General features: G+C 43.5%; 1 protein-coding gene across 1 annotated transcript in view; it reads left to right on the forward strand.

The window, feature by feature from the left end:
• The window catches only part of scube2 (signal peptide, CUB domain, EGF-like 2), a 91524-nt gene that overhangs the window by 24683 nt on the left and 45493 nt on the right, over nt 1–21348 (forward strand). The window contains 11 exon segments of the mRNA XM_034190983.1: nt 20–136; nt 240–362; nt 3273–3389; nt 3526–3648; nt 3866–3982; nt 10623–10712; nt 10865–10995; nt 12705–12714; nt 12717–12866; nt 13201–13311; nt 13314–13403. Coding sequence (XP_034046874.1) covers nt 20–136; nt 240–362; nt 3273–3389; nt 3526–3648; nt 3866–3982; nt 10623–10712; nt 10865–10995; nt 12705–12714; nt 12717–12866; nt 13201–13311; nt 13314–13403 — 1179 coding nt within the window.

Here is a 21348-nt window from a genome sequence, read left to right on the forward strand (position 1 = left end):
TCATGTTGTGTAATTGCAGAGACCTGTGCTGTGAACAATGGCGGATGCGACTCCACCTGTAAAGACACATCAACTGGCGTGCGCTGCAGCTGCCCCGTCGGCTTCACACTGCAGCCAGATGGAAAAACATGCAAAGGTAAAACCAGCGCCTCCACGGAGGAGGTCAATGTGTTGGCACTGACAGTCAGCTGAAAGCCTTTCTATAAAATTCTGATCTGAAGTCTGAAGTTTCCCCCCAGATATCGATGAGTGCGAGCTTCACAACGGTGGCTGCGATCACTTCTGCAGGAACACCATTGGCAGCTTTGAGTGCAACTGCAAAAAAGGCTTCAAGCTGCTGACTGATGAGCGTTCCTGTCTCGGTACGTGCGTTTCTTAAATTTCCAAAATGTGGAGAACCAGCAGTGATTTGGATACAATTAGTCTGATTCTTATGAATAAAACAGATAAAGAATCACTCCACAAGAAAAGGCTGTAACACTCATTTTCCCTGTGAAACTAAAACAATAAAACTGTACTTTTTGTTTTTTGGATCACATAAACTATTAAACAGGATTTGTGTTAGTGAAATATTTTTAATAACAATTCAGTTTATATCTGAAGGGTTCGGATGCAAAACCCAATAAATACAAAACCACATATTTTAGTTGAAGGTAACGTACACTTGGCTACTTAGGTAACCACCAGTGTACAAAATATGATAGAATTTGAACATATCACTGTTAAAAATATCACATGACCTTGGCCCTTAGCAAATTTGACTTGACTCACCTCCATACGTGTGCCAAGGTTTGTACAAATTGGAGTGAACAACCTCAGTTTTAACCAATGACCTTGACCCCAGTGATGGGCCTTTGGCAGATTTGGCCTTGCTGGGCAATTCCAGAACCTGCCTGTATATGTGTCCCAACTTTGGTACAAATCAGTGTGCAAAAACTTCGACCATTGACCATAGTGACATTGACACCAATGACTGACATTTGGTAAATTTAATTTCACCTAGGAAATTCCAGAACTCACCTACATATGTGAGGACAGCAAGCTGACGTCCGCGTCTCATGGTAAAGTTATGCGAGGTCATATTCTACAAACTATTATAGGTGTTCTTCAGCTGTGACTTGTGAGCACAGCTATCTGAACAGTTGCCAGTCGAGGGACACGCTCACCTTTGTCTGCAGACATCGTCAGCTCACAGAAAAAAAGAATCACTCTCTGTTCTTTTATTTTGTGATTTTTATTTTATTTTATGTATCTATTACTACTTTTTTGTCCTGCATCTGACTGATGTCTGTTTTAATTTAATAACTTGTGTGCATGGTCAGGTCCAGCTGACAGTCAGTCAGCGGTCAGCTGACAGGCGCCGTATGGCCACAGCTACGCATATGAATCAATCACAAATGAATGAGTTCATGCCTTTACCCTTATTAGTGTTAGTTAATCTTCACTCCTTCTGTTTGTCATGTAAACTACAATTTACGCAGTGGAAGTGACATCAGCCTGCTCGGCCGGCTTCACATTGTGCCATGTGCTCAGACGCTGGCCGGTCCTCATGTGATCGTGTCTGTACTAATTATCAGCATGTCATGAGGGCATGAGTGGCTGCCCACACATGTGCATTGCGTGTTCTCCAGCTGAGTTGCAGTCCACAGCAGTCAGCTGTTTCAGAAGCACACTCCGCTAGACAGCGACCAGACTCCGGGACCCTCAGCCACAGCTGACAGTGGTGATTCATGATGTGTGTGTGTGTGTGTGTGTGTGTGTGTGTGTGTGTGTGTGTGTGTGTGTGTGTGTGTGTGTGTGTGGAAAAGGGGGGGGATGACACACTCCACAAGTCATTTGTGTGTGTGTGGGGGGGGGGGGGGGGGGGGGGGGGTTCGGCACAGTCACACATATGTGTTGCTAGGTTATGCCACACTTGTGTTGTTGCACTTAGACAATTTTCACAGACAGCACGAATGTGGTCGCCTGCTCTCTACTCTCGAGCTGGGAGAGCAAATAGCCCTGCCTTTTCAGTGAGTGGTGTTGGATGTTCGTGTGTGGCATCTGGAATTTGGCCGACACCTGCCGAGAGAGGGATCAAATGAGCACTTGCTGTGTTTCGGCCGCTGGTGTTCGTGAATGGTTGTGGCGACAGCTGTACGAGGCATTTGAGGCAGCTCCGATTTTTCATGAGTGGCATGAAATTCCTCCTTTGTGCGCCAGTCGGCTTCAATCGTGTTATGTGTGAAGGGGGTATTAACATTGACGATGAAAACCCACAACTGAAGTCCTGTATCACTGAGCTGAGTGGTGTGTAATTGGGACAAAGGTAACAACATTTCATATCTTAACCATTGCCAATTGCCATATGTAATAATAATAATAGCAGCGGCAGCAGGATGGTGGCTTAGTAACTAGTACTGTTGCCTCACAGCAAGAAGGTCATAGGATTGTTTCTCACCTGATCCTTCCTGTGTGGAGTTTGCATGTTCTCCCCGTGTTTGCGTGGGTTTACTCTGGGTAGGTTTCTATAACTCCTTTCAAGGAGATTTACACAGATTAAACAGAAACCAAAGGTAACATGACTGTTGTTTATGAATGCAGCCTGATGCGTCAAACGACTAGATCATCTTCCAACAAAGGAGACTATGACTAACCTTACACAGACTATGTATTAAACCAGGCAAATGTCTCTTATGATCTATGAGCCAGAATGTCACAAGCTGCCCCAAAACAGATTTTGGAGATGATTGTACAGTCTTGAATTGTCAATCAACTTATTCCGTCCATCCATGTTATAAACCCACTTACTAAAGTTAAGGGTGATGGAGTGACTTGAGCCATTCTACAGGGCTCTGAGTCACTGAAGCCTAGAATCTCCTCTGTAAACACTGGGGTTCTGTGATCTGAGTAGTGGGTCAATTTTTGTTTATTTTTTGTACCGCTTCAGTTTCTGACAAAGTGTTTTGTTTTATTAGGGCCCATAGAAACTTTTTAGATGTTGTTATAATTGGACACAAAAATGAAGAACGTATGACTAACGCTTCCCTAGACATAGATTTTAAAGGTTGAGATGAAATAGAGTTCACTATAAGTGCATAAGTGTTTTTCCTTCTTTGGTTGGTACACTGTCAGTTAATGAAAAACGTCTTGCCTTTTGTTTTACTTGCACTTCCAATTAAAAGCCAGTGCAGTTTTATTTCCTGGGGTGTCTGTTGGTGGGGAAATCCCTCCTGATGAAGATTGCAACTGACTGTTTTGCCATGATGTCACCTGTCTGATTCTGATTACAGATATAGACGAGTGTTTCTTTGAGAGGACATGTGATCACACGTGTGTGAACTCCCCCGGTGGTTTTCAGTGTCTGTGCAACAAAGGCTACACCATGTATGGGCTGGCCCACTGTGGAGGTGAGGCCGGGAGGGAGGCAGCACACAACCTCAGCACAACAACACACCGACTGACAACATCTAAATTTAGTTACACGTCGCACTGCTGGGAAGGAAAAGAAAGCTTCAACATTGATTTTCTCTCTTTCCCCGTCAGATATAAATGAATGCAGTGTGAACAATGGCGGCTGTCAGCAGGGCTGTGAGAACACCATGGGTGCATTTGAATGTTTTTGCCATCCTGGCTATAAACTACACTGGAACAAAAAAGATTGCATTGGTAAGTCGGTGATCTCAAACTAAAACATGGGTGACAAAAAACAAGAGATACTTTAAGTTCTGTTCTCTACCACTTGTACTTGAGTAAAACAGTGAAAGTGTTACATGATGTCAGGATGTCTTTTTTCTGTGCCATGTCTTTTCCTCCTCTTTAAGATCAAGAGTAGTTTTTTCTTTTCCTTCTTTTACCTTGGAGTTGTGCTGTGGTTTCTGTCCAGAGGCTGAGGGTTTACCACCTGCAAACCCCCCCTCTAAACCTACTTTGAACTGCAGTAAGCAGGAGGGAGGAGACCGCTGCTTCCTAACATGCCAGTCTCAAGTTCACATCAGTAGCGGTGAGTTGGCGTTAGAATGTTATAATTATGCAATAATATTCTGACAACAATGGGCCCTATTTTGACTATCTGTGTTGCACGGTCTAAAGTGCATAGCCCGAGAGCATTTGCTCTTTACATTGCATGTAATCTGAGTGCAGAGTAAGGTGCAAGGGTGCAAAGGGCTTGCATTTAGTCAACTAGCTGTGGGTGTGTTTTGGACATAGTAAGTCTTATATAGTCCCTGATGCTAATTGGTACCAGAGCTTATTTCTGTACTCTGTACTGTGAAGTGGATGAGTCTGCTGCCCCCCAGCCAGGACGCCAGTCTGACACAGGTTACTTCGCCAACCATAGCAGTATTCATTTACAGCTGGGTGGACTGAGACAATGCAGATGAAGTGTCTTGTTAAGGCACACAGACAGGTAGCTTGACCTGGAACCAAATCAAGGTCTGTTATTGGTTGCCCAACTTCTTATCCCATTTCCATTAGTGCTTATTTCATTTTTGTTTTCAGTTCATTGTGTCATTGTAGTTTGATGCACCAGTGTGCGTCCCTTCAAGTACAAGCAGAGTCAACATGTTAGTCTATGGAGCAACTACTTTCCGTTACCTCTTTGCACCAGTGCAGAGCAGGTAGCTCAGCAGGATAAGGACATGGGCTGCCAATATCTAGATCTGGGTTTGATTCTTGGTGTCGCTACCTGTCTGTGTCCTTGGACAAGACATTTTATCTGCATTGTCCCTGTCCACCCAGCTATAGGCTGAGAAAGTAACTTGCATTGGACAGGTATCCCATCCAGGGGGAATTGTAGACTCTCTATCACTTCCTGCTTTGCAATCCAGTGATAAGACTGGCACCAGAACCAGAACTAGCAACAAAAATGAAATAAGCACTAATAGAATGACTAATGACTAAGCACTAATGCGTCATGACAACTCTATGTTGGCCCGGTGTGAAAGTGGCTTTAAGTTTGCGTTGCACCTAATCACACCTCTTTTTTAGATGAATGTACAAATGACCATAAGTAGAATTGCTATTTAAAGAAAATGGTTACCGGGTGTGAAAATGACAGCTATGGTGACACTTTCACATTGCTGTGCCTTGCTTTGAGCCAAGTGCAAGATAGGGCCCAATATGTTCTATCAGCACATTTATAACTGCATTTCTCTACAGGATAAGAAAAGATGTTATAGACATTCAGATTTTGTCTGGTTTACCAAAAGCACTCGTACAGTATATCTTTGTCTCATTAACTGACCACCTTGTCTTTTGTGGGGATTTATTCCTCACACACCAAGCCTTTGTGTAAGGAGTGCTGTCTAACACCTGAATGCATTCCTACTCTGGATATTACTCAGAGTAATAAGATCACAGGTGCATTTCCATGTGCTTCCCATTTCCACATGTTGCCAAGGCAGCAAGTTGGTTTGCAGATTAAAAAAAGTGCAGACAAATACAGATTTATACTAACTTTGAGTAAAGTATATATTGTGGGACACCAAGACTTACTGCAGCTGCTTCACATTAAAATCTGTAGTTCAGTTTCAGCTTTTCCATCCATTCATCCATCCATGGGGCAGTATTCAGGTTACACCACTGGACCTACAGACATCCTGATAACTCCACATTCACACTTACACTGTGGTCACTTTTTAGGAGAGATGGCACAATACTAGTTTTTCAGGTCTAATACAATACCAATACTGCAGTAGAACATCCAGTATCTGCCAATACTGATTCCAATCAAATGCAGTTTTCCTTTTCTTAAAATGACGAATCTGTTAATATACTGCACATAATTGTCTGGATGTACTTTACTGACAAAACCATCTGACAAAACATCAACTCAAACTGGGAAACAAATGTTCTAACCCCCCTAAAGTAAAATATGCACACACTAGCGCATTGTTCATGGGGATCCATGGGCTCTAGATTGGGTAGCGTTTATAAAATAGTAGCTGACATTTTTCAAGGGTGACAGTAAATTGTGCAAAATTTCTGTGAGTTGGAATGGCATTTCCAGAGTGTTTTTAGAACCTTAGACCTCACCAGTTTTTACAGGAACTTAACCTTTTATTTCCTGTTAATTATGTAATTTTTTAATGTTAATTTACTGACAATGAATTTATAAATTGTTTAGGTTCTTGTTATCATATACACTATTGTTCTCGTTGTTAGTCAGTCAGTATTATTATTATTATTATTTCATTTTATTATGACTTGTAATTATTTATTTTTCACATCTTAATGAGTTTTGGATACTTCCTGGTGTCAGGAGCTCAGCCAAAGTCTTGACATTTTGCTGAAATGGCAATGGGATGTGGCTTTCTGTTTTTTGTTTTCCCCAAATTCAACCATTTTTATTTATTGATTGATTTATTAAGCTGGTGGACTGGGTCCCTGCATGAATTTCTTTTTAACACTCTCTCTGGGATTCAGCCAATGCATTTCATTTTCAGCTGGAGGTTGAACATGCAGCCTCGCAGTCACTTTTTTATTATTTTATTTGAGTTACCGTGTTTGTAAAGCATTGTGTGATGCCTAAAAAAGCGAAAATTAAAACGCAAAACACTCATTGCAAGTCTAAGCAAAACACAGAAGAAAGAGTGGACTTCTTCCAGAGACTGTCTGTCAGTGTGGCCAGGACGGAGCTGTGTGAGGGCAGTGCTGAGCCGCTCACACCGGGCAGAGAGGCAGCAGCTGGCCGCCGCGCGTAGAGCGGCCAGCGGACAAAACTGTGTTTGTTTGTTTTTCTGGGGACATTACAGCGCCACACACAGGCCTGGCATATGTACCACAATGTTAAATGAAGCTTCGAGGCACAGAATTTGTCTTGAACATTTTTTGTAATCGAATTATTCGAATTACTCGACTAATCGTTTTGGCCCTAATAAGAACCTCTACCTCGATCTACATTGAACTTACTGAATAAAATCTTGCACGCACACAAGCACACTTTTAATATATAGATGATTTACTGCCCCCTGCTGGAATGGTGTGCGAGTCCAGAATGTCATTATCAATGGGCATTGTTCAGTGTTATTGGCTAATAGCCATACTTTCTCCAAAAATATTTGGCGGTGTTCATGCTTGACCCAAAATGCATAAGCATACCAAACAGCAAATGTCAGCTTTTCCCAGTTTGTCCACGATCAAAGTTATACGCACACATGCAAACACACACGCAGAGCTTTTTGTCTTTTCTGGATTCTGCCGCAAGCAGGTGCTTTTATTTTTACACACCCACAAACAGAGATGGTGGCGGAAGACATCAAATGCACGATACTTCTCACTCATGGTAATGGCAACATGACACTTAACTCACTCATGGTAACAGCAACATGACACGTAACTAAACTGACTCAACCAATTGAACTACAAAAACACAATAAGTCAATAACACGAATAACACTGTTAAAATAACATGAACCACAATAACAGTATTTAAAACCCCAAAACCCACAACTCCCATGGTGCATTGCAGCACAATGTCCATTGTTCACTGTTGTTCGCTAATGTAGCTAATTTCTCCAAAAATATTGTTGCGAACACTGCATAAAACTTTCTGTTTTCGCAGCATTCATCCTTGACCCAAAATACATAAGCATACCAAACAGCAAATGTCAGTTTCTCCATGATCAAAGCCACACGCACACACGCATGAATGCACGCACACCCACACCCACGAACACACACAGACAGATACCACTTGGCTATTATAATAGATAGATAGATAGATAGAAGGCTCAGATCAGATTCTAGGTTTTTCTTTATGTCTGATTTCTAATCCAGTAATTTTAGCACATGATGGACTGTTATCGATCCAAAATTGGATTGACACACCCGTACATTTTCATCAGCAGTTACCCTAATATTCACATCTTCGAACCATATGAAAAAGCCAGAACATGCATAGGGAGGAGCCTAATGAAGTACAGGAGCCTAGTGAAAGACTTTGCTGCCTGGTGCCACACAAACCATCTACAGCTCAACACCTCAAAGACAAAGGAGGTGGACATTGACTTTGGGAAGTAAAGACCAAGTCTGTGACCAGTTCTGATTAAGTGAGCTGAGGCGGAGGCTGTGGATTCTTACAAGTACCTCAGGCTGGACAGCAAACTGGACTGGACAACCCATACCAACCACTTGTACAGGATGGGACAGAGCAGGCTATACATTCTGAGGAGGCTGTGGCCATTTAACATCTGCAGGAAACTCCTGTGGATGTTCTATCAGTCCGTAGTTGGCCTCTTTTACACTGTGGTGTGCTGGGGGGCAGTACAACCAAGAACACATCCAGGCTGGACAAACTGATCGGGTGGGCTAGCTCTGTGGTTGACATGAAGCTGGATGCTCTGGTTACGGTGGCAGAGAACACTGGACAAACTGCTGGACATTATGGACGATGCCAGTCACCCTCTGCACACTGTCATCAGCAACCACAGACTGCTCCTTCCCAAGTGCAGGACCAATGGACTGAAAAACTAATTTGTCCATCAGGCCATCAGACTGTACAACTCCTCACTCAGGGGGAGGAGGAGTAACAGGAAGACAGAGGACGGGAAGGAGAGGAACAGTCATAGCCAGTAAACCAGTACTGATCAGTATGTCTGGTATTTATATTGTGTATTTATATTGCAAACTGTTTTTCTTTTTTACTTTGACTTTGATACTCTTGTGCTGCTGGAACCTCAATTTCCCTGAGGGAGTCTTCCCAAGGGATCAATACATTTCTATCTAATAAATCTAATCTAATCTAGGGCTCACAGGGCCAACCTGGAGCTCCAGGCCGGGTTCAAAGCTGTGGCAAAACTAACCATTTCACCACTGTGCCTCCCACTTTATTTTACTATTCCAAACAATGAAGTTTGTCCTGGGGATTTAATTTCCTATGAATCACACAAAAAAAGTAAACAGAGCACAGCATTAACAGGTCAAGATCAAATGAGAGACACTCCCATCAACAGAAGTACAGCAATCACTCAAACCAGTGAGCACAAAACACCTGCTCCAGGTCGACAACAGATCAGAGCCCCTTTCAGCTTCCATCTGTGGCCTAGATAATAGTATTTTTAAAAATCCTAACAGGTTGCTTCAGTGCTGCAGACATAATTTGTAGAATGTTAATTAAGATTTCCAGTGCTAAAAACCCAAATCAAACAACAACAGCACTAGTTTGTATAAATTGTTAAAGAGTAGGTGCTGCTGTGCAGTGATGCCGGTAACGCGTTACTTAGTAACGCGTTACTCTAATCTGACCACTTTTTTTAGTAACGAGTAATCTAACGCGTTAATCTTTCCAAATCAGTAATCAGATTAAAGTTACTTCTCCATGTCACTGTGCGTTACTATTATTTTTCATTGTGGGTCGATAGCAGCATTAAACTTGGTCTGTGGGCAGGAGGTCGGGGTTCGACTGAACTGCCCACTTTAAGCGAGCTGTGAGCTTTTCATCCGCGTTTTTTTGCAGCTGCTCGACTCGTCCTCACCTCTTAAAGCGCGGTGATCAGCACACCTGCACTGAGCTTTACAAAGACATTTTTATACTTTTTTTCCTCCTTTATTTAGAATTCTGAGCTGAGCCGCTCTGTATCGTCTCGTTAAAAACAGCTGATCCTCCGCGACGTGTCAACAACTAACACTATTTGTCCACTCAAATGCACCTAAACTCTCTTTCTGAGGACCACATGCATGTGAACAACGCAATAAAACTTTCTTACCTGTAAATCTGGTCATGTTTTCTGCATAAATAAATGTTATCCATTCTTTGTGCTCAAACGCCAAAGCAGGGGCGAATCCAGATGGAATGGGGGCGTGGGGCAAGGATGTGCCCCTCCACAACACCCCTAGATTAAAGATCCAGTTTTGAAGCCGTTTTTTACTACAACTACTAATATTGCTTAAAATAATAATAATTTCGACAAGTAAAATGTTTAGAGATAATTTAAATGTTAGAAAATGTTAGAATTTAATAGTTACATTTATAAAAATGTAGGTTCGAAATTGCAAAGTTTTACTGTTACAGTGCTGTCAAAAGTTAAATATGAGGTCAAGAAGAGGTCTTTATTTTACTTTTTATAAACAAGTATTTATTTTCATTGAAGTCAAGAAAGGGTGACTATAAAGTGAATTTTGGCAAAACAGGTATCATTGTCATGTTGACGTGGCAGTGGGTTGTTGTTGACAGCTGGGAAAAGTAACTAAAAAAGTAACTAGTAATCTAACTTAGTTACTTTTACAATTGAGTAATCACTAAAGTAACTAAGTTACTTTTTCAAGGAGTAAGCAGTAAAGTCATATTGGATTACTTTTCAAAGTAACTGTGGCAACACTGCTGCTGTGAGATTCACTGTGATCCTTAATGCACCAAGTTAGTCACTGAGTGTGTAAATCTCAAGTTTACAAGATGAGTTCCTGCACTTGCATTGAACAAATGGACTTCTTTGGATGCTTGACAGTTTATAAATCAAGCAGGCTACAAAGGAAAGTCAATTCATCTAATGTGTTGTAGCTTCAGCTGTCTGAATAGAACCAAACACTGCTCTTCTGAACAGCGCTTCATGTTCCTGCACGCTGTGTGTTTGCTCTCAGCAACTTGGTTTTTGTGGCCCTAACTTTTTGTCTACAGCGTGTCACGGCCCCGTGTGTGTTTTCAGGGACAGAAGATTCCTACACTGTGACCTGTGGAATGCCTCTGCCCTGCTTGGCTGAAACACAAAAGAACAACAGCGGCTTGTATTGCTTAGGCGAGTACAAAACATCGCAGATTTACATCAGCTTCCATCTTCCTGCCTCACTAAACAGTCGCTCCACACACAGGATGGTATTGCTGTCTGTTGATAAAAAGATTTCCTGCTGTTTTAAGACAATGATCTTTTTTTTTTTTTCTGTCCCACAGGTCCAGAAACACCTGGTGTGCTGCGCATTAAGACCACCGCCACGTTCAAATCTGGCACCACAAAGTGCAACTTAAAGCAAAGTCAAGAGAGACTAAAGCAGAGCTTAAACTCAGCCCACTCAGGTACAAAGGTTTCCAATCAACAAGCCTTAACAAAGCTACCAAAACAAGAACCTGATTACAGTTGGGGATTAAAATTACAGCTCCAGTTAAAAAACCTCTTTGCTTTACCAAGAAACACCAGCATGTCAAGCCACAAGCATTCAAAGATAAATCAGAGCTGATCACAGGCAAATGTGAAAAGCAGTGATGTGGTTTTCACTGGCTCGGTGCAGCACTTTGTCTGGCAGGGACAGGAGAGGATATAATTAGGCATAGCATGCTTTTCTGTTGAGTTGGACCTAGCCATCCGTCAAACAGCTTTCCAACTGCAGGGTTATATTCCTTCGTTAAAGGCCTACGGTGTGTTTGGATCCCTCACAGTCAATGAAAGGGTGGATAATTGAGCCAAATAAAGGAAGTGTCAGCGACAAAACACATTACCGCATAAACCTACACATAAGGACTGTTTCAAACTCTTGCTGTTCTGCAGTGACGGCTGTGAGTAAGGATGCAAGGATGCACAAAATTTACGGTTCGGTTCATATTGTGGTTTTTGAGGTCACAGTTTGATATATTTTTGTAAACAAACCATTAAACTACTACTTTTTTCTCTCTCTTTGAGAGAGGGGGAACTTCACAAATTACTTTGTATGGTTGCATATCGACTGCTATAAAACCAGACTAAAGGTGACAACGTGAAGCGCGGTCATTTTTCAGTGCCAGCAACATGGATAATTTACTTAATTGAAAGATATAACATAGTTTTAGAATTTTGCACAGTTATATTAAAACAGGAAGCCCTGTCTCTAATTTCAGCCTTAAAAGGTAACTTTTTGTGAGGTTACAAATGAATTCCTCTCTGTAATATCACACAAATTATTTGTGTTTATCTTTTAAAACCAGGAGACTCTCTGCACTTAAATCCATCTCTTGCTGTCTGTTTTTCCACCTCACTAAAAATTGAACAACAACCGGTTTGTGCTTGGCACTGCTATTGGCAGCAAAAGTTGAACATTTTTAACAGCAATGCCATGATGCACGGCTGCCACTCTTACAGCCAGAGGTGGCGGAATTTTTCTGTCAACCTCTCACTGAAAGCAATAAAACATCAAGGTTTTCTATCTGTCACTTGCTGCTGATATGAATGCAGCATTACTGCTTTAATCTGATCTGAATAGTTAGCTGGAGGCTGCTTAAATGCCACTGGAGGTTTACACCACATTCACGTTTCTTCCTGTACGACTGACATTCAGGTGTTGTGGTTTTAAATGACTGCGAAAGTTCAAGATTCCACTAACTACATACCTGACCACAGATGAACAATGCTGGCAATTTTGTCTGATCCACCTGTCTTTGGCCATTGTCATAATTATTAACTAAGGAACTGTAGTTTTCCCTTAGCAGCGCTTCATCATTGTGTAGGATCTGCAGGCTTTGGTCTGTCTGCATTCGCCATAACTCCAAGGCTGCGTTGCGCACATGGCATTACCAAACTTTATGCAGACCAATGGTAATGTTGCTCAAGGGACACGTGGAGTTACAAAGTGAATTCCATAAACAAAAATGTTTCACACATGCAGTTTCTGTTTTTGTTCCAAACAGAAAGGCTGTTACTGAATTTTTCAGTACAAATACATGTATCATTAAAGCCTAGGTGTGACTTTCTTAACAACATTGTGTGTGTGTGTGTGTGTGTGTGTGGTGTGTCATGGTCATGTCCCATGTTCACAGACAGCAGTTCCTCTTCACTGAAATGTCCAGTTCAGCTACGTGAGCCTGCGCTGCACCTCGTCTGGACAGCGACAGCGCAGCCGCCATGGAAGGAGAGCTGGCGAGGAGGACAGCTCCTCCATCACAGCAGAGTTTGAACTGGATGTGAACCTAGAGGAGGTACAGGTTGGTCTCTCGTACGCTTCCTGTCCGCCAATGTCTGTTCTGTCAGAGTAACCAGTGTTTTATTTTTCACGTTTTCTTCCTTACTATTAAAACTGTTAAAATATCTCCTGTTTTCACTTGGCTCTGGTCAGTGAGCTGTAGATCAGGACTCTGGTTGAAGGGGACATCGTTTTTCTTGAGTTTTGCATGAATAGTTCCTGCCATTGTTTTTTTTTTTTACTTGACAGAGTATGCATTTTTGTGAATGTGCCAGTAGGAATCACAACATTACATACTCTATAAAGTGAGAGCATTTTGCTTTGGAGTCCATTTGTAGTACGGCGTTCTTCTCATAGCAGGGACCTGTGACCTGAGCTGCGTGCGTCGACGTTCAGAAAAAAGACTCCGGAAAACCATCAGAACCCTGAGGAAATCCATCAACAGGGAACAGTTCCACCTTCACTTCGCTGGTCTGACTACGAGATCGCCAAGAGTCTGCATCAGCCAGGAGAACTACCAGGACACTGTGTGGCAGGACAGGTGCTGGTGGGCAAGACGTGTGGTGAGTTTGGCCTTTGCTGTGCTTAAACACGTACCAAAACGATGCACTAATAGAGATTTAAAATAAAAACTGAACATGGCCATATGTGGTGACTCTTTCATGGTGGTGAGGGTCACTGTGTGGGCCAGTGATGGGACCAATGATGGGCAAATCGTGCTGCAGTTATGCAGCAATAATGTCAATCCAGGAGAGCCCGCAGTTCTATAAAGGCCCCCTGACACAGCATGCCTTTGACTTGAGTGCTGGAGAGTAAACTTGTCTTTAGCTGGTGCAGACTGAACGTGAGAGGGGCGCCAGCGCGTGCTATTGCACACAGAGAATTGTGAAATGTTCAAAAAAAATCTTTCTAACATTAATGTCGTGCTACGTGGCGTGATCTAATCAACAACACGATGTCCAGCTCGTCGTTGATGTAAAGAAGACGTGAACAGAGCGAATGGTGACATCAGAGGATCACATCAGAGCGCAGCTTGCCTGAATGATTATAACAAGAAGTTAAATCTCTCATAACAGCTGCACACAAGAAGGAAAGAACACACAACTGTTTTACCAAGCCATGACAATGTAATGTGACAAATAATTACCTTTTTTGACAGCTCAAAATGTTTCTGCAGCTTGTTAGGTGCGCGTGCGCACGTGAACAGCTGTAGCTGGATGGCCCTCTGTGATTCAGGAAGTGATTACAGCAGTTTTCAATGGCCAGTTTTGCAGATAAAATTATTAATCCGACAAAAATAATTATTTTATGTATACATGTCCGGCATAGAGCATGTGGCAGCCTGTAGAACAAAGTACGGCGTCCAGCTGGGAACACATTGGATGGGTTCTCACGACGAAGTGTGTGCTAGTGCATGAATCAAGACATGCTCATGTCAGGGGGCCTTAACTTTTTGTTCCAAACATCATCTTAGCAGATGATCATTAATGAGCTCCACTTGAAGGGAATAACTCATCTGAAATCACCTGTTGAGTATCAGTTTTGACAAAAAACCTGCAGACTTGTTGGCCCTGCATGGCACATGTCTAAAAGTTTTCAGACATTTCAACACTCATCCAGTACCAGTTTGAAACTGAAGAAGCTACTTGGATGAGTGTTGAAAGGTCTTGAAGAGATATCCATGAGATAGCCAGTTGCTTTAAACTTGTTTCTATCTGGATGACTGAGAATGTTCACTGACTGCATGACAAATGCTTTCAGGTAATCAGACCCATAAAGCATTGTCTAAAACTGTGTCCAGAGGTTGCAAGTTGTAGTTCATGAGACCAGAAGCCAGTTTTGACCTGGTTGGTACTACTGAGAAGAATAAACAACACTTACACTCCAGCCTTGTGCTGCCTTCACATGCTAGATGACGCTTCCCATTTGTGAATTCGAAGAATGAGTGTGTTTATGTTTGAGTGCTTTGGTTGTGGAGTGAAATGAAAAATGGCAGACATGTGGTTTATCATTACCTACTATTTTTGGAACTGTGTATTAAGTTGTAATTTACCTGCTTTATAATAACATGTTAAGTGTAGCAGAGAACCCTATTAAAAATGTTGTACACAATCAACTGCTAACAGTGGCTGAACGGTTAATAAGGGAATTATTTACATTCATGAGAATTTGACATTGCCTCTCCGCCATGCTGAAATTTCAAAGGTCGTCTCATTTGAGAATTTGTGTCAAAAGGATCGCCCAATTCCCCACTCAAAATCATGACGTGACAGGGCATTTAGGTGCATTTTGCAGGTCAGGCCTTATATTTACCATAATTCCATAGCACGTGAAGGCAGGGGTCGTATATTGTAACGTACGTCAGGACGCTGAAGGATTGATGAAGAATTCAATGGGTGCTCTTATTCTGCAACAAAGTAATGGTTACATTGGCCATAATCACGCCAGCAACAGCTCACGTGCAGCTCAAGCTCAGAACAACGACCGCACGTCCAGTTTCTCATTTTCTCAACTCTCCTGCTACACCCCCTCCCTCCTTTGATGCTCCAAACAGCCATAAAAATAGAGAACACTGAACTGAAAACATTAAACAGAACATTATTGCAGGGGTCGCTTCACGGCCCTCGCCCTTATAAAGTCCCTCACCCCAAGGGATCGCAAACAAAATCCTTCAGGTGGCCCGGGCACCTCCTCCATCTCCCAGGCTGCCTCGGTGTGAACACTGGTGGCTGTGCCTGCAGTCTTGGGACAACGTGCTGGGGAGCAGGGGGGAGTTTGGGGATGGGGAATTAACGGGGGAAACAGTCATCGGGTCTGGGTGTGTGGCTGTATCGTTTCTCGGGTAAGGTGTTGAAGACCCAGGGCATGGAAGTGGAGTGTGCATCCCCTCTGTATGGAGCCAGCCTGTTCCTGTGGAGGGCAACCAGTCTTCCCCTAAATGGCAGCTGAACTCGATATACTACCTCACTCAGCCTCTCCAGTACCTCACAAGGGCCCGCCCAGTGATAATCTAGCTTAGGGGACCGCCCCTTCTTCCTCCTAGCACTATACACCCACACCAGGTCCCCAACCTTAAAGTCCCTCCCTCTAGCCCTCAAGTCATACTTTCTTTCTGCCTCACACCCACTTTCTGCAACTGGTCCCGGGCAAAAGCATGTGCGGAGTCCATCCTGTCGTGGAGCCTCCTGGCATACTCTGGACCTGGTGGCATCGCTGGTGAGTCTGGGGGTCTGTCAGAAGTAATTTCTCCTGGCATCCACAGCACACCTGCCACAACATGAGCAGGGCAGGTGTGAATGAGGTGGAATCAAATCACATCAAATCAATTTTATTTATATAGTGCCAAATCACAACAACAGTTGCCCCAAGGCGCTTTATATTGTAAGGCAAAAGCCAAACAATAATTACAGAAAAACCCCAACGGTCAAAACGACCCCCTATGAGCAAGCACTTGGCGACAGTGGGAAGGAAAAACTCCCTTTTAACAGGAAGAAACCTCCAGCAGAACCAGGCTCAGGGGAGGGGCAGTCTTCTGCTGGGAACTGGTTGGGGCTGAGGGGAGAGAGAATCAGGGAAAAAGACATGCTGTGGAAGGGAGCAGAGATCAATCACTAATGATTAAATGCAGAGTGGTGCATACAGAGCAAAAAGAGAAAGAAACACTCAGTGCAATCATGGGAACCCCCCAGCAGTCTAAGTCTATAGCAGCATAACTAAGGGATGGTTCAGGGTCACCTGATCCAGCCCTAACTATAAGCTTCAGCAAAAAGGAAAGTTTTAAGCCTAATCTTAAAAGTAGAGAGGGTGTCTGTCTCCCTGATCCGAATTGGGAGCTGGTTCCAGAGGAGAGGAGCCTGAAAGCTGAAGGTTCTGCGCCCCATTCTACTCTTAAAAACCCTAGGAACTACAAGTAAGCCTGCAGTCTGAGAGCGAAGTGCTCTATTGGGGTGATATGGTACTAAGAGGTCCCTAAGATAAGATGGGACCTGATTATTCAAAACCTTATAAGTAAGAAGAAGAATTGTAAATTCTATTCTAGAATTAACAGGAAGCCAATGAGAGGCCAATATAGGTGAAATATGCTCTCTCCTTGTAGTCCCCATCAGTACTCTAGCTGCAGCATTTTGAATTAACTGAAGGCTTTTCAGGGAACTTTTAGGACAACCTGATAATATGAATTACAGTAGTCCAGCTAGAGAAATAAATGCATGAATTAGTTTTTCAGCATCACTCTGAGACAAGACCTTCTAATTTTAGAGATATTGCGCAAATATAAAAAAGCAGTCCTACATATTTGCTTAGTATGCTCATTGAGGACTATCCTGATCAAAAATGACTCCAAGATTTCTCACAGTATTACTAGAGGTCAGGGTAATGCCATCCAGAGTAAGGATCTGGTTAGACACCATGTTTCTAAGATTTGTGGGGCCAAGTACAATAACTTCAGTTTTATCTGAATTTAAAAGCAGGAAATTAGAGGTCATCCATGTCTTTATGTCTGTAAGACATTCCTGCAGTTTAATTAATTGGTGTGTGTCCTCTGGCTTCATGGATAGATAAAGCTGGGTATCATCTGCGTAACAATGAAAATTTAAGCAATGCTTTCTAATAATACTGCCTAAGGGAAGCATGTATAAAGTGAATAAAATTGGTTCTAGCACAGAACCTTGTGGAACTCCATAACTAACCTTAGTCTGTGAAGAAGACTCCCCATTTACATGAACAAATTGTAATCTATTAGATAAATATGATTCAAACCACCACAGCGCAGTGCCTTTAATACCTATGGCATGCTCTAATCTCTGTAATAAAATTTTATGGTCAACAGTATCAAAAGCAGCACTGAGGTCTAACAGAACAAGCACAGAGATGAGTCCACTGTCTGACGCCATAAGAAGATCATTTGTAATCTTCACTAATGCTGTTTCTGTACTATGATGAATTCTGAAACCTGACTGAAACTTCAAATAGACCATTCCTCTGCAGATGATCAGTTAGCTGTTTTACAACTACCCTTTCAAGAATTTTTGAGAGAAAAGGAAGGTTGGAGATTGGCCTATAATTAGCTAAGATAGCTGGATCAAGTGATGGCTTTTTAAGTAATGGTTTAATTACTGCCACCTTAAAAGCCTGTGGTACATAGCCAACTAACAAAGATAGATTGATCATATTTAAGATCGAAGCATTAATTAATGGTAGGGTTTCCTTGAGCAGCCTGGTAGGAATGGGGTCTAATAGACATGTTGATATTTTGGAGGAAGTGACTAATGAAAATAACTCAGACAGAACAATCGGAGAGAAAGAGTCTAACCAAATACCAGCATTACTGAAAGCAGCCAAAGATAACGATATGTCTTTGGGATGGTTATGAGTAATTTTTTCTCTAATAGTTAAAATTTTATTAGCAAAGAAAGTCATGAAGTCATTACTAGTTAAAGTTAAAGGAATACTCGGCTCAATAGAGCTCTGACTCTTTGTCAGCCTGGCTACAGTGCTGAAAAGAAACCTGGGGTTGTTCTTATTTTCTTCAATTAGTGATGAGTAGTAAGATGTCCTAGAATCCTACACAGTCGACCTGTAGGCCAACAAGATGAGAGAGAGGTGCATATCCCAGTCACGCTGATGTTCCACGGTGAGGATGGCGAGATGTTTTGCCAGGGTTCTGTTGAATCGCTCAACGAATCCATCACTCTGAGGATATAATGGTGTAGTCCGAGTCTTCTGCATCCCCGGGCGTGTGTACATAGCAGTGAACACACCCGACTCAAAGTTTCTTCCTTAGTCGCTATGAATGACATCCGCTGTCCAAAACCTGCTAAACATGCCCTCCACCAGGGCATCTGCAACAGTCTCTGCCCCCTGATTGGGTATGGCATACGCCTCTGGCCATTTCGTGAAATAGTCCATAGCGGCCAGCACGGCAGCAGTTCCCCTTGTCTGTGTGAGGGAACGGCCCCATTATGTCCACTGCTACTCTCCCCATTGGGGCTCCCACTGCCAGTTGCTGGAGCTTAGGCACAAGACTGATCGGGTGGACCTTTGTGAGAAGTGCAGAGGTCACAGCAGTGGCAAAAGTCCTCAACATCCCTCCTAAGCTGACCCCAGTTGAACCCCTGCTGGAGTCGACGGAGGGTTTTTGAAACTCCAAAGTGTCCTGCCCCTGTAGCTCCATGAGACACTTTGAGCACCGACTCTCTGTGTCCTAGGGACCACCACCTGCCACCTTACTTCCCTCGTGGCTGGCATAGGCAGTACTTGAAGTGGCTTATCGCTCTCACAATAGCAAGAAGTTCTCGGCATGTCACACAGTAGCGCCGTTTGGCTTTGTTGAGGGTTTTACTGAAGTATGACACCACTTTCTCTCCCTCTAGCCCTTCTTGGCTCAACACTACCCCCATCCCTACAGTGTTGGTGTCTGTGTCCAGGACGAATGGCCAGTTGGGGTCCAGAGGGGTGAGAATGGGAGAGTCTGTCAAAGCCTTCTTTAAAGAGCTGAAGGCCTCCTTGCACTCGGGTGTCCAATCAAAGTCACTGTCATTCCTCTGCAGGCAGAAGAGGGGTGCAGTTATACAAGAGAAGCCATGCACAAACCGGCGATAGTAGGACGTCAGTCCAATGAAGCTCTTCAGCTCACGCAGATTGGTGGGGGCCGGCCAATCCCTCACAGCCCGCACTTTCTCCTCCAATGTGCCTGTGCCCTCTCCTCCAACTCTGTGTCCCAAAAACTCCAACTCTTTCCACATGAAGCAGCACTTGTCGGGGTGGAGCTTCAGACCTGCTGCTGCTATCCTCTGTAGAACCCGCCGCAGGGCCCCCAAGGCTACCTGGAAGGAACTTCCATGGACGAGGACATCATCCAAGTAGATGAGATATTCCTATCGAAGGATGTCAGCTAACACCTTTTCCATCATTCTTTCGAATGTGGCTGGCACATTGCACAGGACTCGAAACTGCCACAACCCTCTGCTAGTAGAGAAAGCAGTCTTTGGTCTGGCTTCAGGGCACCTGCCAATACCCGCTACATAGGTCCAATGAGGAGAACCAGTAAGAGCCGGACACCAAGTCCAGAGACTCGTCAACGCAGGGCAGTAGGTACGAGTCTTGGTCACACTGTTTAGAGGTCTGTAGTCGACACAGAACCTCATCTTTGAACTGTTCTTCTTATTGACCATCACAACCCCTGAGGCCCATGGGCTGTTAGATGGCTCAATGATGCCAGTTTGCAGCATTTCGTCAGTTGCATTGTCAGCGGATGCCTTGTGTGCCAGGGGAAGGGGGCGGGGTGTGTCTTAATGGGCCATGCATCACCAGTGTCAATTTCGTGCTGTACCAGGTGTGTCAAGCCCACTTGCTCCTCCGTCAGGGCAAAAATGTCTTTGTGTTCCAATAACACCTGCCACAGCTCTGCCTGTTGTCTGGTTTCTAAGTGCTTACAGCTACATTTCCATACCCCTCTTACTACTGCCAATCTGTCCACCTCACCTGCTGGGGCTTGTTGATCCTGGACAGGGGCCTGTATGCCAATTGGGGTATGGGGTATGGGGACCAAGGCTGTAGGAGGAGGACCTTGGAGCGGTGAGTCCTTCTCATGTTGCGCCTCTGTTGCTCTCGAGGTTGGTGGGTGTGGTCTTGGGGTCTGTATGGGGTGCACCATGTCAACCGTGGGACCCCCTGGGAATGCTAGTGTGTTCTTCCCCAGATAGATAGATAGATACTTTATTCATCCCCTTTAAGGGGAAATTCATCTGCCCGAGAGCATGCATACATACACAATATGTAATATGTAATACCAATAAATAAGACAAATATAAAAACACATTAGAAGTAAAAATACATTAACAAGAGGTGTTAAACAGTCTCATGGCGGCCGGGACAAATGATCTTCTTCTCGTATACCTCTCAGTCCTGCATTTCATGGAGAGGAGTTTGTCACTGCAGTTGCTTTTCTGAGCAACCACAGTGTCGTGAGGAGGATGAGATTTGTTGTTAATAATAGAATTCATAATACACCTCATCCTGCTCTCCACCAGTTCACCAACAGAGACTGCCTCCCTCCCCATCACTGACATGCACTTCCTCACAATTTTTTTCCAGTCTGCTGCTGTCCCTGACAGACATGCTGTTCCCCCAACACACAACAGCAAACAATACAGCACTGACCACCACAGATTGTTAAAAAAGGAAAAGCATATCGTTACAAACGTCAAAAGATTTCAGTCTTCTGAGGAAGAACAGTCTGCTTTGTCCCCTTTTATACACTGCATTTATGTGCACTGACCAGTCCAATCTATTGTCAGTGTGGACTTCGAGGTACTTGTATGTGGGTACCACCTCAATGCCCACATTGTCTATACTGACTGGTAAGTGTTGTGCTTTCATCTTGCCAAAGTCAACTATCATTTCCTTTGTTTTGCTGGTGTTCAACACCAGCCCATTGCACCTGCTCCAGTTGGTGAATTCCCTGATAACTGCCTTGTACTCCATCTTGTTCCCTCCCCTCACACAGGC

The sequence above is a fragment of the Thalassophryne amazonica genome, chromosome 2 (genome assembly GCF_902500255.1).
Source record: "Thalassophryne amazonica chromosome 2, fThaAma1.1, whole genome shotgun sequence".
NCBI lineage: Eukaryota > Metazoa > Chordata > Actinopteri > Batrachoidiformes > Batrachoididae > Thalassophryne > Thalassophryne amazonica.